General features: G+C 46.7%; 1 protein-coding gene across 1 annotated transcript; it reads right to left on the bottom strand.

The window, feature by feature from the left end:
* Positions 1-3240: 3240 nt before the first annotated feature.
* PATL2 (protein associated with topoisomerase II homolog 2 (yeast)) lies at positions 3241-12091 on the bottom strand. Its single transcript, XM_006778136.1, has 14 exons — positions 12076-12091; positions 11231-11427; positions 10094-10174; positions 9212-9354; positions 8666-8734; positions 8322-8463; positions 6695-6815; positions 6498-6595; positions 6231-6284; positions 5996-6129; positions 5709-5868; positions 5091-5231; positions 3956-4053; positions 3241-3394 (listed from the first exon to the last, which is right to left on the bottom strand). The coding sequence occupies exons 1-14, from the start codon at positions 12089-12091 to the stop codon at positions 3241-3243; spliced, it is 1608 nt and encodes a 535-aa protein (XP_006778199.1).
* Between the last annotated feature and the right edge of the window lie 439 nt (positions 12092-12530).

Raw genomic sequence — 12530 nt, 5'->3', positions numbered from 1 at the left:
GCGGTGTGGAGCAGGCATTTGGGAAAAGGGCCCTAATAGCAGTGCCTTTCTCACCCGCCGTCAGGTGGGCCCACAGGCTCCCAAAGCTTAGCGCCTCCTTTTGCTTTGACTCGCATCCTCTAGCCCAGTGGTTCTCAACCTTGGCTGCACATTGGAATCACCTGGGAATCTCTTTAAAATCCTGATTTCTGAGCCTCATCCTCCGGAAATGCTGTTTCTTTGTTATGCGGTGGGGGTCACAACATTAGTAACAAAGAACAGAATTTCCAGAGGATGAGGCCCAGAAATCAGGATTTTAAAAAGATTCCCAGGTGATTCTAATGTGCAGCCAAGGTTGAGAACCACTGCTCTAGTTCTAGGGCAGTGATGGCGAACCTATGACACGCGAACTCATTTTTTTGGTTGATTTTTCTTTGTTAAATGGCATTTAAATATATAAAATAAATATCAAAAATATAAATCTTTGTTTTACTATGGTTGCAAATATCAAAAAATTTCTGTATGTGACACGGCACCAGAGTTAAGTTAGGGTTTTTCAAAATGCTGACACGCTGAGCTCAAAAGGTTCGCCATCACTGTTGTAGGGCTCGGTGTGTACAAAGTTCTTTTTCTCCTGCATTGCTTTCTCCCTCTTTATTGGGGTGACTTCATTATCATGCAGACGTGCTCTAATGTGTGAAACTGGTGGTTCCTTGTGACTTTGGTTAAATTTAGTGTTAAGTCTTGGCTCTAGAAGTAATCTCTCTATATATATACACCCCGTAGACACAGCCTTTCTCCCAGCAACCTCTGAATCAGAAGATAGTAGCCCCGACCTGACCAATAGTCATACTGATCAGACCTCTGGCAAACGAAAGATAACATCTTGACCTAAATTATGTTTCAGTTTTTGAGTCCTATGATGGAGCAACCCCCTGGCTACTTTCCGTGAGACCAGAGGGAGTCTGAAAAGACTTCAGAGTTGTCCTCAAGACCTGAAGAAATGATTCATTACCCTTCCCTCACCTCCGACCAATCAGTTGCCCTATATGATCTGTAATCTACAGGCCATCAAGGATTTCCAGCTTTTGAGCATTAGCTTCCCATTCTCCTCGATAAGGCCATTCGTCAATAAATAGCCAATATGCCCTAGCTGGTTTGGCTCAATGGATAGTGCGTCAGTCTGTGGACTGAGGGGTCCCAGGTTTGATTCCAGCCAAGGGCGCATGCCTGGGTTGCGGGCTCGATCCCCAGTAGGAGGCGTGCAGGAGGCAGCCAATCAGTGATTCTCTCTCATCATTGATATTGCTATCTCTCCTTCTCCCTTCCTCTCTAAAATCAAAATATATTTTAAAATAAAATAAATAGCCAATATTTCTCTACTGCAATTCTCAGTGTTTAGTCTTTGGCTTTGCTAGTGCTGGGTGGACAAACTTTCTGTTCTAAAACATATGTCATTCTTTAAAAAAGAAAATGACTTCTCTTATCCTACACCAACAGCTACCTACTGTCAAATTTCTGCTTCCCTTTTAGAAAATTCCAAGTTGACTCTTCTTGTGGTCAGAAAAACTCCCTCTCCTTACCTCAACCCTCTGATCAGGCTGCCATCTCCACCAAAACTCTCCCTCAAAATGAATGATCTCTAGACTGCCACAACCAACCTATCATTCCTCACTCCCTTCTTAATGTACTTTCTTTTCTTTTTTTTCTTTTTTTTTTTAATGTACTTTCTTTTCAACGTTGGTAACACCACTAACAATGTTTGGTAACATTTTTAGAGTGGTCTTCTAAAAGTGAAATCATGTCACATTACCTTCCTGTTTAAAATTCTGACTTCATCGCAGTTAAAAATCCAAATTTTTAAAAATCATGACTTATAGATCTTACACCCTGCCTCCCTCTTTCCAGCCTCATCACCCTCCCCACTTTCTGTGTACTTCAGTCTTTTCCTGAAACACACCAAATTCATTCACTTTGGGGGCTTTGTGCTCAGTAGTGCCTTTACATGAAATACTTTTCATTCCAACTTAAATATAACCTCTATTGACAGAGCTTCCACTCCAGTCACTCATCACCCAGTTTTGTTTTCACCGTGGTTTTTATCACCACCTGATGTTTGGGGTTAGTCCCTGTCCAAACAGAAAGCAAGTTTCAGAAGAGCAGGGACTTTTTCTTGCTTACCACGGGTACCCTGACGCCTAAAACGGTGCCTGGTTCATAAAGGCACTCCAGTCTTTGCTGATAACCTTGTTTGTCAAGTTAAACCAAACATTTCAGATCCCCAAAGAGATATGTATATGTATATTCCACAATCGTAGCTCAGCTAGGGGTACTTTCTCTTACAAACAAGTTCCAACACATCATTATCTCTTTAATTATACCTTATTATGCCATGCCTTTTTAGGCACATCACTCAGGTTTTTGAAGACAGCTAAGAAAATGTTTTGGGTAGGGTCCTCCAATGTATCAAGGCATAAGAAATGTCTTCAGACTCTTGGATCCCTGTAGACGTAGCTCGCACAGCTAGTTTCTGATGATTAAACTCTCCCCACATGTCCGTATTCCAGAACAATGAGATCAGTAGATCCAGGCAAGCCTACAAAGGGAACAGATGTTAACTGCAAACAATTACATTTTCTGAAGTATTAGGTGATTTAATTAACATCCGACTCCAGCAGATGGTAAATTCTGAGGAAAGAGATGGCCTCCGTATTGTTCCTGTTTATGTTTTTGAACAGTTGTCCCTCAAATATTTCTTGAATTAACGATTCAGTTTCTCAAATTAAGTCTTACCCTCAAATAGCTTAGCATAAGTGACCAAAGCACCTGGGAATCAATTCAACGGTTTATTTGAAGATACCATAGGGTCCTAACTTGAGGTAGACTCTTTACTCAGTAAATGCCAGTGTCTGGAACTACTTCTGAAAACAAGCTATTCTCGCCCAACTGGCGTGGCTCAGTGGTTGAGAGTCAACCTATGAACCAGGAGGCTACGGCTCCATTTCTTGTCAGGGCACATGCCCTGGTTATGGGCTCCATCCCCAGTGTGGGATGTGCAGGAGGCAGCTGATCAATGATTCTCTCTCATCATTGATGTTTCTATTTCCCTCTCCTTTGCTCTTTGAAATCATTAAAAATATATTAAAAAAATAATAAAAGCAAGCTATTGTCCATGCTCTTGGTTTAAAAGAAATAGAGACGTAAATGATAGACCCCAGATTGGGCTTGAACAAGGGGCAATGACCTTGTTTCTGCCATAACTTACTGCATTGTAGCCTCTAGCTGCTGTATCAATTGTTTGTCCACGTGGCGACAGAACAGGGGAAGGAGGTTGGTGGGGAAGGCTAGGGGTTCAGCCAAAGAGGCTGTAGGCATCTGAGCTATTTCCCAGGCGATCAAAATCACTATGTCTGTCCTGGAGACCAGAGAGGAGGAAATACATCAAAGTATTTGTATTTTTGCAGGAAACAGATCCAAAGCCAAGATCCTTATTACCCTTTAATACCACCATCACCCTCTATGCATGTAGCAAATAAGGGAGAATATTTGCACATTTGACATATTCCAGGGCACAGCTTAATGCTTTACACATCATTTTTCTTAATCTTAAGAACTCTAAGGGGCTAGTACTGTCATCCCTAGATCCCTAGTTTGTAAATGAGGAAACAGGCTAAGAAAAGGTTAAGTAACATTCCCAAAACTTAGAGTGCTAATAAGTGATGGAGGCAAAATTCAAACGTAGGTCTGTTTAATGCTAACGCTTGTCCCCTTAATTACTATATTACACTGCCTCCCATGGAAAATAAACTCTAGGGGACTATAAGGAGGGGAAAAGGCAGAGCAGCTACAACTCTGGGAATTTTTCCTTTGACCAACTTCTTCCCTGATGTTTGAATACACTACTCAGGAAATATCTGGCCCAGCCTATACATCCCAGATGTACTGAAATAATACGTACAGGTCATTATGATCTTACCAAGCTGTATGGTCACTGCTGGGTTCCTCCAGGGATGGATCCAGGGATACCAGCTGTGCCCCATGACTCAGCAGGGTGTAGAGCAAAGATATTCCAAACTGCAAGTGATAAAGTACCCAGGGGAAATGAGTTCATCCGAGGCATCCGGTGCTTACCTGGCTCTGTCTTCCCAACTAAAAGGACAAGTTTACGTGCACAAATGGAGTCCAACACCCATACAACTGTCAGAGTTTACACTGGCTGGCCGAAGAACTCTCAGACCTTTCACTGCTCTGAACTACCCTAAAGATTCTTCTGGGGAGTGTACTAGATGCACACTCATGAGTTCTGCCCCCAGAGTCTGTAAATTAGGAATGGACCTGGGAACCTGATACAGGTAGTCTGCTGACCCCACTTTAAGAAGCACTGTTTTAGGAAAGATCTTCAGAGAGAGGTTCATAAGACAATCCACTGGCATATTAGAAGATATCAGAACTTCATATCTAGAGTCTCATCTTTTAAAATGTTCTACTTGTGTATTTATTATGTGCCTAATAGTAGTATAGTGTTACATATAAACTACTTATAAATACACACATAGGTGATATGGGCCAGAATTTATTTCTATTAAAACTTTGGTGACTTCTGCTCTAGAGGTCTAGAGCAGCACCATCACCGGAGAGCTTATTAGGAAAGCAGATGTGTGGGCCCCACCCGGGTCTACTCAATGACTCAGGCAGTGGGCCAAAGGTGATCCTCATGCTCACTAGAAGTTGATAAGCGCTGGAAAGGATAACCAGGAGAGAGGAGGAGACTGCAGAGATGAGAACATTCCCTCATTTATTCCTTGCCAGTGATAACAGCCTGGAGACGACCTATGGCAGCGGTTCTCAACCTGTGGGTCGCGACCCCTTTGGGGGTTGAATGACCCTTTCACAGGGGTCGCCTAAGACCATCAGAAAACACATATAATTACATATTGTTTTTGTGATTAGTCACTATGCTTTAATTATGTTCAATTTGTAACAATGAAATTGGGGTCACCACAACATGAGGAACTGTATTAAAGGGTTGCGGCTTTAGGAAGGTTGAGAACCACTGATCTATGGAAAGACAAAAGCCTCCCAGAAAAAAAAAAGCCTCCCAGATATATTACCTGATTCTGAAGCACCACAGTGACTGGCCGCTCTGAGGAGCCAGGTGGAAGCAGCATTAGTCCCTGAAGTCCTTGGAGGAGTTCTTGGAAGGTCAAGTGTCTGATATATTTGCCCAGAGGCTTGAATAACATTTGTAGGACCTACAGGAAGGTCAGTGAGTGCCTCTCTCAGACTTTACTACAACTTCACCTCCTCCCACCTTGCCTTCCGTCCCTTTTCTTGCTGACCTGCCTTGATCACCTACCTGGGCAGGTTATTTACCAGACCTATCACCACTAAAGCCTCTCCATCACCAACACTGGTCCTTCAATACCTACTTGTTCTAGGATGCCTTCCCTAAGAAAAGTAGATACAGGGCTCAATACTTGTCAGGGAGTCCTTATTTTCTCACCCTCCACAGCACACTCACACCTGTATATTTTCTTGTGTTCATTACACCTAAAGATGATCAGCTGTTCCTATAGTTTCTTCTGTAACTCCCTCACCTGAGGTGGCAGGGTCGACACCCCTCACTGCCCAGCCTTCTCTGGCATCTCTGGGGGTGGGAACTGGAAGAGGAGGAAAGATCTCTATCTCATCCATGAAATCATCCTCTTCTCCACTTGGTGCCACAGTACCTGATCGGCTGCATCCCTCTTGACCAGGAGTGGCAGATGGTGGATGATAGCCAGAAGGAGGCTGACAGCTAGATCCCGGGGCAGGAAGGGGAGCAGCCGGGCCACTAGGGCTTTCCCCTTCCTCACAGAGAGCACCTGCAGGAAGCCATCTGCTGCCTCCCTACGAGTGAGATAGAGTATTTTCAGGGCTGTACGTAATGGAGAGGGCTACATGCCAGAAAGGAGCAGCTAAAGCAAATTTGCTGATCCTCCCCTTCCTGGGCGGAGAGATGACCTCCCACGCTCACTCCAGATTATCCTGCTCCTGGGTCTTTAAGGCCTGGAAGAGCTTCTCAACCTGGTTTCTCTGCTGCTCAGAGTAGCAGGACTGTGGAGGCCCATTCTTCTGGCCCTCCTCTATCTCTAGTAATTGAAGAAACATCTGGGAATTTGAGGGTGGGAAAAGAGGAAGAAGAGGTCAATTTGAGCAATATCCCATTTTCAAGGAGTAGTTAGGAACTCATCTCTAGGAGCTGATCTCACCTTCTCAATCCAGGACAACACCCGAAGCCTCTGGCTGCTTGCAGCTCCTATCTCCTAGAAGAAAGAGTCCCCAGCCATCAGCCACACCTCCACAGCAGCAACCCAGGCCTCAGGGGAGCTAAACATTAAGCTGGAAAGGCTAACACAAAGTCTGATCACACTTCTCCCTCTCTTAGGTCACAATCTGAACTCAAGCATGATGATGCTTAAGACTCTTCTCCAGAACAGGGAGGAGAAAAAAGGGTTCTGGGAAGACAACATTCCTACCGGTTCTGGAGTTCCATGGGGTACAGCATCAATAGCTCTGCGAGGGCTAAAACACGTCGACATGGCCACCTGGCCCAGGGAACCCTCGAATCGAACCACTGCAGGAAAGGAGTCAAGACAGGCATATTTCCCTCTCCTTTCTACCCTCTGTCCACCCAGATGGTCTGCCCAACCCAGCAGGTCAGCCCTGAGCCTACCTGACTCGTAAGCCTCTGCCTTCTGAATGTAAGGTGTTACCAGCTTGAGGGACTCCACCTTGCTCCTTTGTCCAAGCAGCTCTTCATCTGCCTCCTTCTTCTCTAGTTTCTGATAATATTCCTGAAAGCCCACGGAATGTAAAAATGGATACAGTACTCGTGTTCTGAATTTAGAATTAAGGCTCTCAAGTGCAACGTCATAACGCACCTTTTCCTATAGCATCTATTCCAGAAATGTTCCTGGCACCTTAAGCCATATTTGCAATCATTCTAAAGTACCTTAAACACCCTAGGTCTCATGCTACCATTCATGGGATCCTCATACTAAGGACTTCAAGAGCAAGGTACTGCCCAGCCGGTTGGCTCGGTGGCTGAGTGTTGACCCATGAATCAAGAGGTCATGTGTTTAATTCCAGGTCAGGGCACATGCCCAGGTTACAAGCTCAATCCCCAGTAGGGGGCATGCAAGAGGCAGCCAATTGATTTTTTTTATCTCTCTCCTCTCTCTCTCTCAAAAAAAGGAAAAAAAAACCGAGCCATTTCCAAAGTCACCTTATCTGGTGGCATGGAGACCACCAGTAGCTTGAAGTACAAAGATAGCACTATTGTCAGTTGGCCAATTTTATACTTCTGAGGATTTTCTCAGCAGCTCTGATATTCTCTTAAAGAAATATGTAAAATCCCAAGCTGAAATAAAGCCACTGACTGCGAGACAAACAAGGATTTGAATAAACTCCTCTATTTAAGAGCAGAACAAAAAAAGGCCAGAATAGCCCTAGCTGGTTTGGCTCAGTGGATAGAGCATTGGCCTGCGGACTCAAGGGTCTCAGGTTTGATGCCAGTCAAGGGCATGTACCTTGATTGCAGGCACATCCCCAGTATGGGGTGTGCAGGAGGCAGCTGATTGATGTTTCTCTCTCATTGATGTTTCTAACTCTCTATCCCTCTCCCTTCCTCTCTGTAAAAAATCAATAAAATATATATTTTTTAAACAAGGCCAGAATATAAAACAATTTCACTTTCAGTGATCTTGACAGAAAGAGGGGATTTTTGAAGCAGGGTAGAAAGAAAAAGAGAAACTAAATAGGAAGGAGATAAAAGTGGGAACTTCGGTAGAGGGCTCATGGAGGTTGAGGAGAAAAGTGAAACAAAGCTTTGACAACCCCAAAACCCATAAACAAAGATGTGTCCCCTAATAGAGGGTAGATAGGAAACAGGAGGAGGTGAGTCAAAATGTCTGCCATCATTTGTTCAATTCAACAAATCGAATCCTACTATTTCTAAGATCCTTGTATTTTTTATCTAAAATAATAAAGCTAAGTAGATGAATGTTTATAATGACATTTCTAAAGACTCACAAAAGTGTACAAAGGTGGAAAAGTCTATATTCTCAGCCTAAATAGGGGAAATTTTTGGCAAAGGATAGAGACAAAATCTTAGAGTGTATTTGGGAAATTGTACACAACCCCATTTGGCTGAATGTAGGAGAACAGAGAGGTGATGGGGTTGGAATGTCAGCTTTAGAAACATGGCCCCTATGAGCTGAAGAGAGAACCTGAGAGGGCCCGTGGAGTCCAGGACCTTTCAACCCCAAGGTTAAAGGCTGGGAAGAGCACACGGGGCTCACCTGGTAGTAATAGTCATCCAGGCAGGGCTTCTCACTCTGCAGCTGAACCATCTGCACTTTTATCACCCAGTCCTTCTCTTTGCGGGTCATGAGGTTAGCATAGGCGTCTGACTGCCGAGACCAGGGCTTCTTGGCTGGGGGCCTTTAAGCCAGGAGGAGCATCCCTTCAGATCCACCCACCCTGCCACCGTGAACTTCCCAAGGGAGTGGAGCTGTCTGGTATGGATGGGAGAAGGTGCAGAGGTGGGCGGCACTATAGGAGTATTAATCGTGCAGGGACTTGGGGGGAAAAACCCAGCACGAAGATGAGCTGCTTTCAACCCCACTCCTGGTCTAGGTTTTACCTTGGTGTTCGACTGTGCTTCTGCAGCTGCAAGATCCGTTGGTGTTGAGGGTGGAGCTGGGTCAGATGACTGGGAAGGCTTAGAAAGAAACGGGCAGGCTGAAGGCAGGGTCTCAGCTCCCTGCCCCCTCCACTCATTTAGCCTCTGGTAACCTCCGCTGGACATCTAAGGGAACTCTTTCTGTGCCTCCCCAAAGTCACATGAAACATCACAATCCTAGCTCACATTCTCCTCCCAGATATACTTTTCTGCAATTTGGCTGCAGGAAATCTCAACACAGTAGAAAACCATTTAGCCTGGTTGTCTAGAGTTCTAGTCCTGATCTCTGTTCTGCTATGTCAGCTAACCCTGAAGTAAGTTATTTTAGTCTCCCTGAGCCTTCATTTCTTCATCTCTGAGGGACTCTACCGCAGACTTTCCTTATTAAGTTTCTATAAGCATATTTCTGTGGTTGCTGGTAGTGTCCCCCACCCCTCCTCAGCCAGGGACCTCTGGAGAACTCAGACTGTTATGGGTGCTGGGGTGCCTGGCACCCAGAACCAGTACCTGAACCTAGGAGACCATGAGGTTGGTGGGCTGCAGAAGACATATGGGTCTGGTGGGAGCAGTCGAGGTCCAAAGTGCCGCACTGGAGAGCTGGCACTGGGAAGTGTAGGCCGGAAAGGAACTGGCGACAAGTAGTCCAGGGTCTAAGAGGAATTAAAGAGGCATCTCCAGAAACAGAATGCTGCTCTTGCTGCCAAGGGCCTTTCCCGCCTCTGCATTCTCACCTGCCTTTTTTCTCAAGACCCTCCCTGGACATTTTGTTGTCGTGGGGGAGCTTCAAACCAACTGTGAGGGCACCAGACTGTGAATCCTGTCTTTGTTTCCAACAGGTTTCACCCCCTAGCGAGCAGCTCTCCAGTCCCTGACAATGTGGGGGGCCTGTGCTTTTCCTCCTGTCTGGTCAGCCAGCACCTCTTCCTCTCCTCTCTGTGACAGTCTTGTCCCTTCAGCCACTGGGGCAATGCTTAGCTGTCTCTTTTCTGACTCATCTCAGAACCGCACTTTCCTTCTCTTCTCCCTGCAGTATTTCCTGCATTTCTTCCATCCCAGACCACGTTCTCATTATGCCGTTAATTGAAGGGCAAGTGCTCTTTCTAGTCCTGAGCTCAGTGCTGCTTATGTGCTGAAATGCAGGGAAGTGGAAGTAGGAATCTAATTTGTCCTTTTTCTTGTAAATGGCCAGTTGTCCCAGTTCCATCTGTCACTAACCAAGCTTCCCTGCATGATCGGTGTCTCCCACCTCCCATACCTATTTCTCATTTTGGATGTTTCATCTCCAATCAAGGCCAAGAGCAGACTAAACAACAGAAACAAAGGACACTCGGTTTGCTCCTTCTCAGCACCCAGCCACTTTCTCACACTGTGAAGACTGGAGCGACTCACCTGCCATAGAAAGTGCAAGGAGGCAGGTGACATCCCCAGCACACCGGAGGCCTTGATTCCAGGAGAGCTTGGAAGACCTCTCTGGAATGGGAGGGAAGGAAAGCCAGACTCAAATGAGCCTCTGTGGTGTCTTCTAAGTTTATCTATGGTGGCCATCGAGCAGCGGTTCTCAACCTGTGGGTCGTGACCCCTTTGGCGGTCGAACGACCCTTTCACAGGGGTCGCCTAAGACCATCCTGCATATCAGATATTGACATTACGATTCATAACAGTAGCAACATTACAGTTATGAAGTAGCAACGAAAATAATTTTATGGTTGGGGGTCACAACACGAGGAACTGTATTTAAAGGGCCAGAAGGTTGAGAACCACTGCCATAGAGGGTGGCCACCATTTCCAATACCCAGGACAAAGGCAGCCCAGCCCTCCCTCATAGTCAAAGTCAACTGGGCCAGGGCCCCTGTCCTTTCCTAAGGGGAAGCAAGACTGGTATCTCAGGAGTAGGTTGAAGGAAGGTCTGAGTCCCTTCATTCTATACGGGAATCATTGTCTCTCTCCACTGGTTGTGAGAATCCAAGGGAGTAAATAAATATCAGGAATGGACTGCTGAGACACAGGAGCCCAGGGTCAAAGATGACCTGTCTTCAGCATAGGAGCAGGGCCAGCGCCTATGGATGGTGCCTAGCCCTGATAGGACTCCCCCTCCCCCCCCCCACATTATTAATTTTTAGAGAGAGAGAGGAAGGAAAAGGGTGGGAGAGGGAGAGAGACAGAAACATCAATGTGAAGTGAAACATTGAACAGCTGCCTCCTACACTCCCCTTACAAGGGATCCAGCCCGAAACCCAGGCATGTACCCTGACCTTTCGTGCACAGTACGATGCCCTACCAACTGATCCACACTGGCCAGGGTTAGGATCTGGATTCTAAGATGAAGATAGCATCAGAAACTAAGCGGGTGACAGGAGGAAAGAGAAGGAAAAAGAGAGTCCCTACTCAGGTTCAAGCCTGAAATAGAAAGTATAGACCCAGGACCTATCTTAGAAAGGGGAGAAGAAGAGGAGAGAAATGTTAATCACAGTCTGTGAGTCACAGACACTTCGGGCAACCGTCCCTCCAGCCTCTCTGCCGTGGTACCTGGGTGTTAGTGACAGCACTGAGGATAGCTGGATCCCCGAGCTCTTCCTCCTCTTCATCTACTCCCTCCTCCAGGTCCGGGGCTAGATCTGGATCCAGATCCTCCTCTTCCTCCTCATTTTCTTCCTCCTCCTCCAATTGGGAGGCAGACACCAACTCCTCCTCAGGAGCCACAGGGCCATAGGACTTGTCTGGGCCTTTGTTTGAGTGGGGGCCTGAAGAAGTAAGCGGCGGGGAGGGGAGGGGAGAGGGCAGGTGTGAGGAGTCTGGTCTAGAGAGTGCTTCTCAGTAGCACTTCTGTCCATGAGCCGTCTTCAGCACTACTTTCAAACAACGCCTCCTGTTCCAAGGTTCAGCTCAGCCTCCATACCCCAGAGGACCCCTACCTGTCCCTGACTAGAGCAAACGGAACCTGGCAGGTGCCAGACACCTGACTTTCTACATCCCCTCTTTAATTGCCTCATTAGGCATCACCACAGGCTTCTCCACCTGCTCTCCTCCACCTAACAGCCCTTTCTACACCTCTTTAATCAACCAATTTCCAGCTGTCCTGACTCACTGCAAATTTAACCCTACTGTGTGCCAGAGACGTTCCGTGTATATGTCCATTCATCTCTCACAGCCATCATACAAACCTGTTGTTGATCACTTCACTATGAAGGTGAGAAAGGGGGTCCCGGAAAAGTGATTTCAGTCACCCAGCATGATATAGCTAACGAGTAGACGAGTTTGGAATCATTCCCAATGACTGGACAAGCAAGCCCATGTCCATCCACCGAACCAGAACAGTAAGTCTCCGCACCCCCAGGCTTTCTATCCAAATACTATGGCTCCCTTAGTGATACCTTCAAGACATGTCATCTTTGCAGGCTGGTGGACTTCCTCCACGGCTGGTGAGAGAGCACTGTCAGCCTCTGGAAGGCAAACCTGGGACAGGGAAGAGACCCAGAGGCACCAGCCTCCTCAGTAAAGATGGCGTGGCACCCTAAAACCTGCCTTTCCCCCAGCAAGGTTGTTAGGGGAGTACTGGCCCAGGATCTTGAGGAGTGAGGCTGCCTGAAACCCCCTCACCTCTGACTTCATCAACCCAGCTCTAGGCAGCTGTCCAGCAAAGGCCCGGAAGGTAGGGACAGGGCTGGGAGTTGGAAAAGCACCCCCAGAAACACCGCCAGCCTCCCTCTGTGCGGAGGGGCCCCACAGCGGCCTTGCTGCTGACACCCACCACCTGACCGTTGCTGTCCTTTCTGCTCACTTTAGCCATGGCAGCCTGGGCCAGTGCTGGCTAGCTGCCCCTGGCTTT

This window comes from Myotis davidii, unplaced genomic scaffold (assembly GCF_000327345.1).
Source record: "Myotis davidii unplaced genomic scaffold, ASM32734v1 scaffold46, whole genome shotgun sequence".
Classification (NCBI taxonomy): Eukaryota; Metazoa; Chordata; class Mammalia; order Chiroptera; family Vespertilionidae; genus Myotis; species Myotis davidii.
Note: the sequence above shows the minus strand (reverse complement) of the source record. Positions and strands in the feature narration are given on the sequence as shown.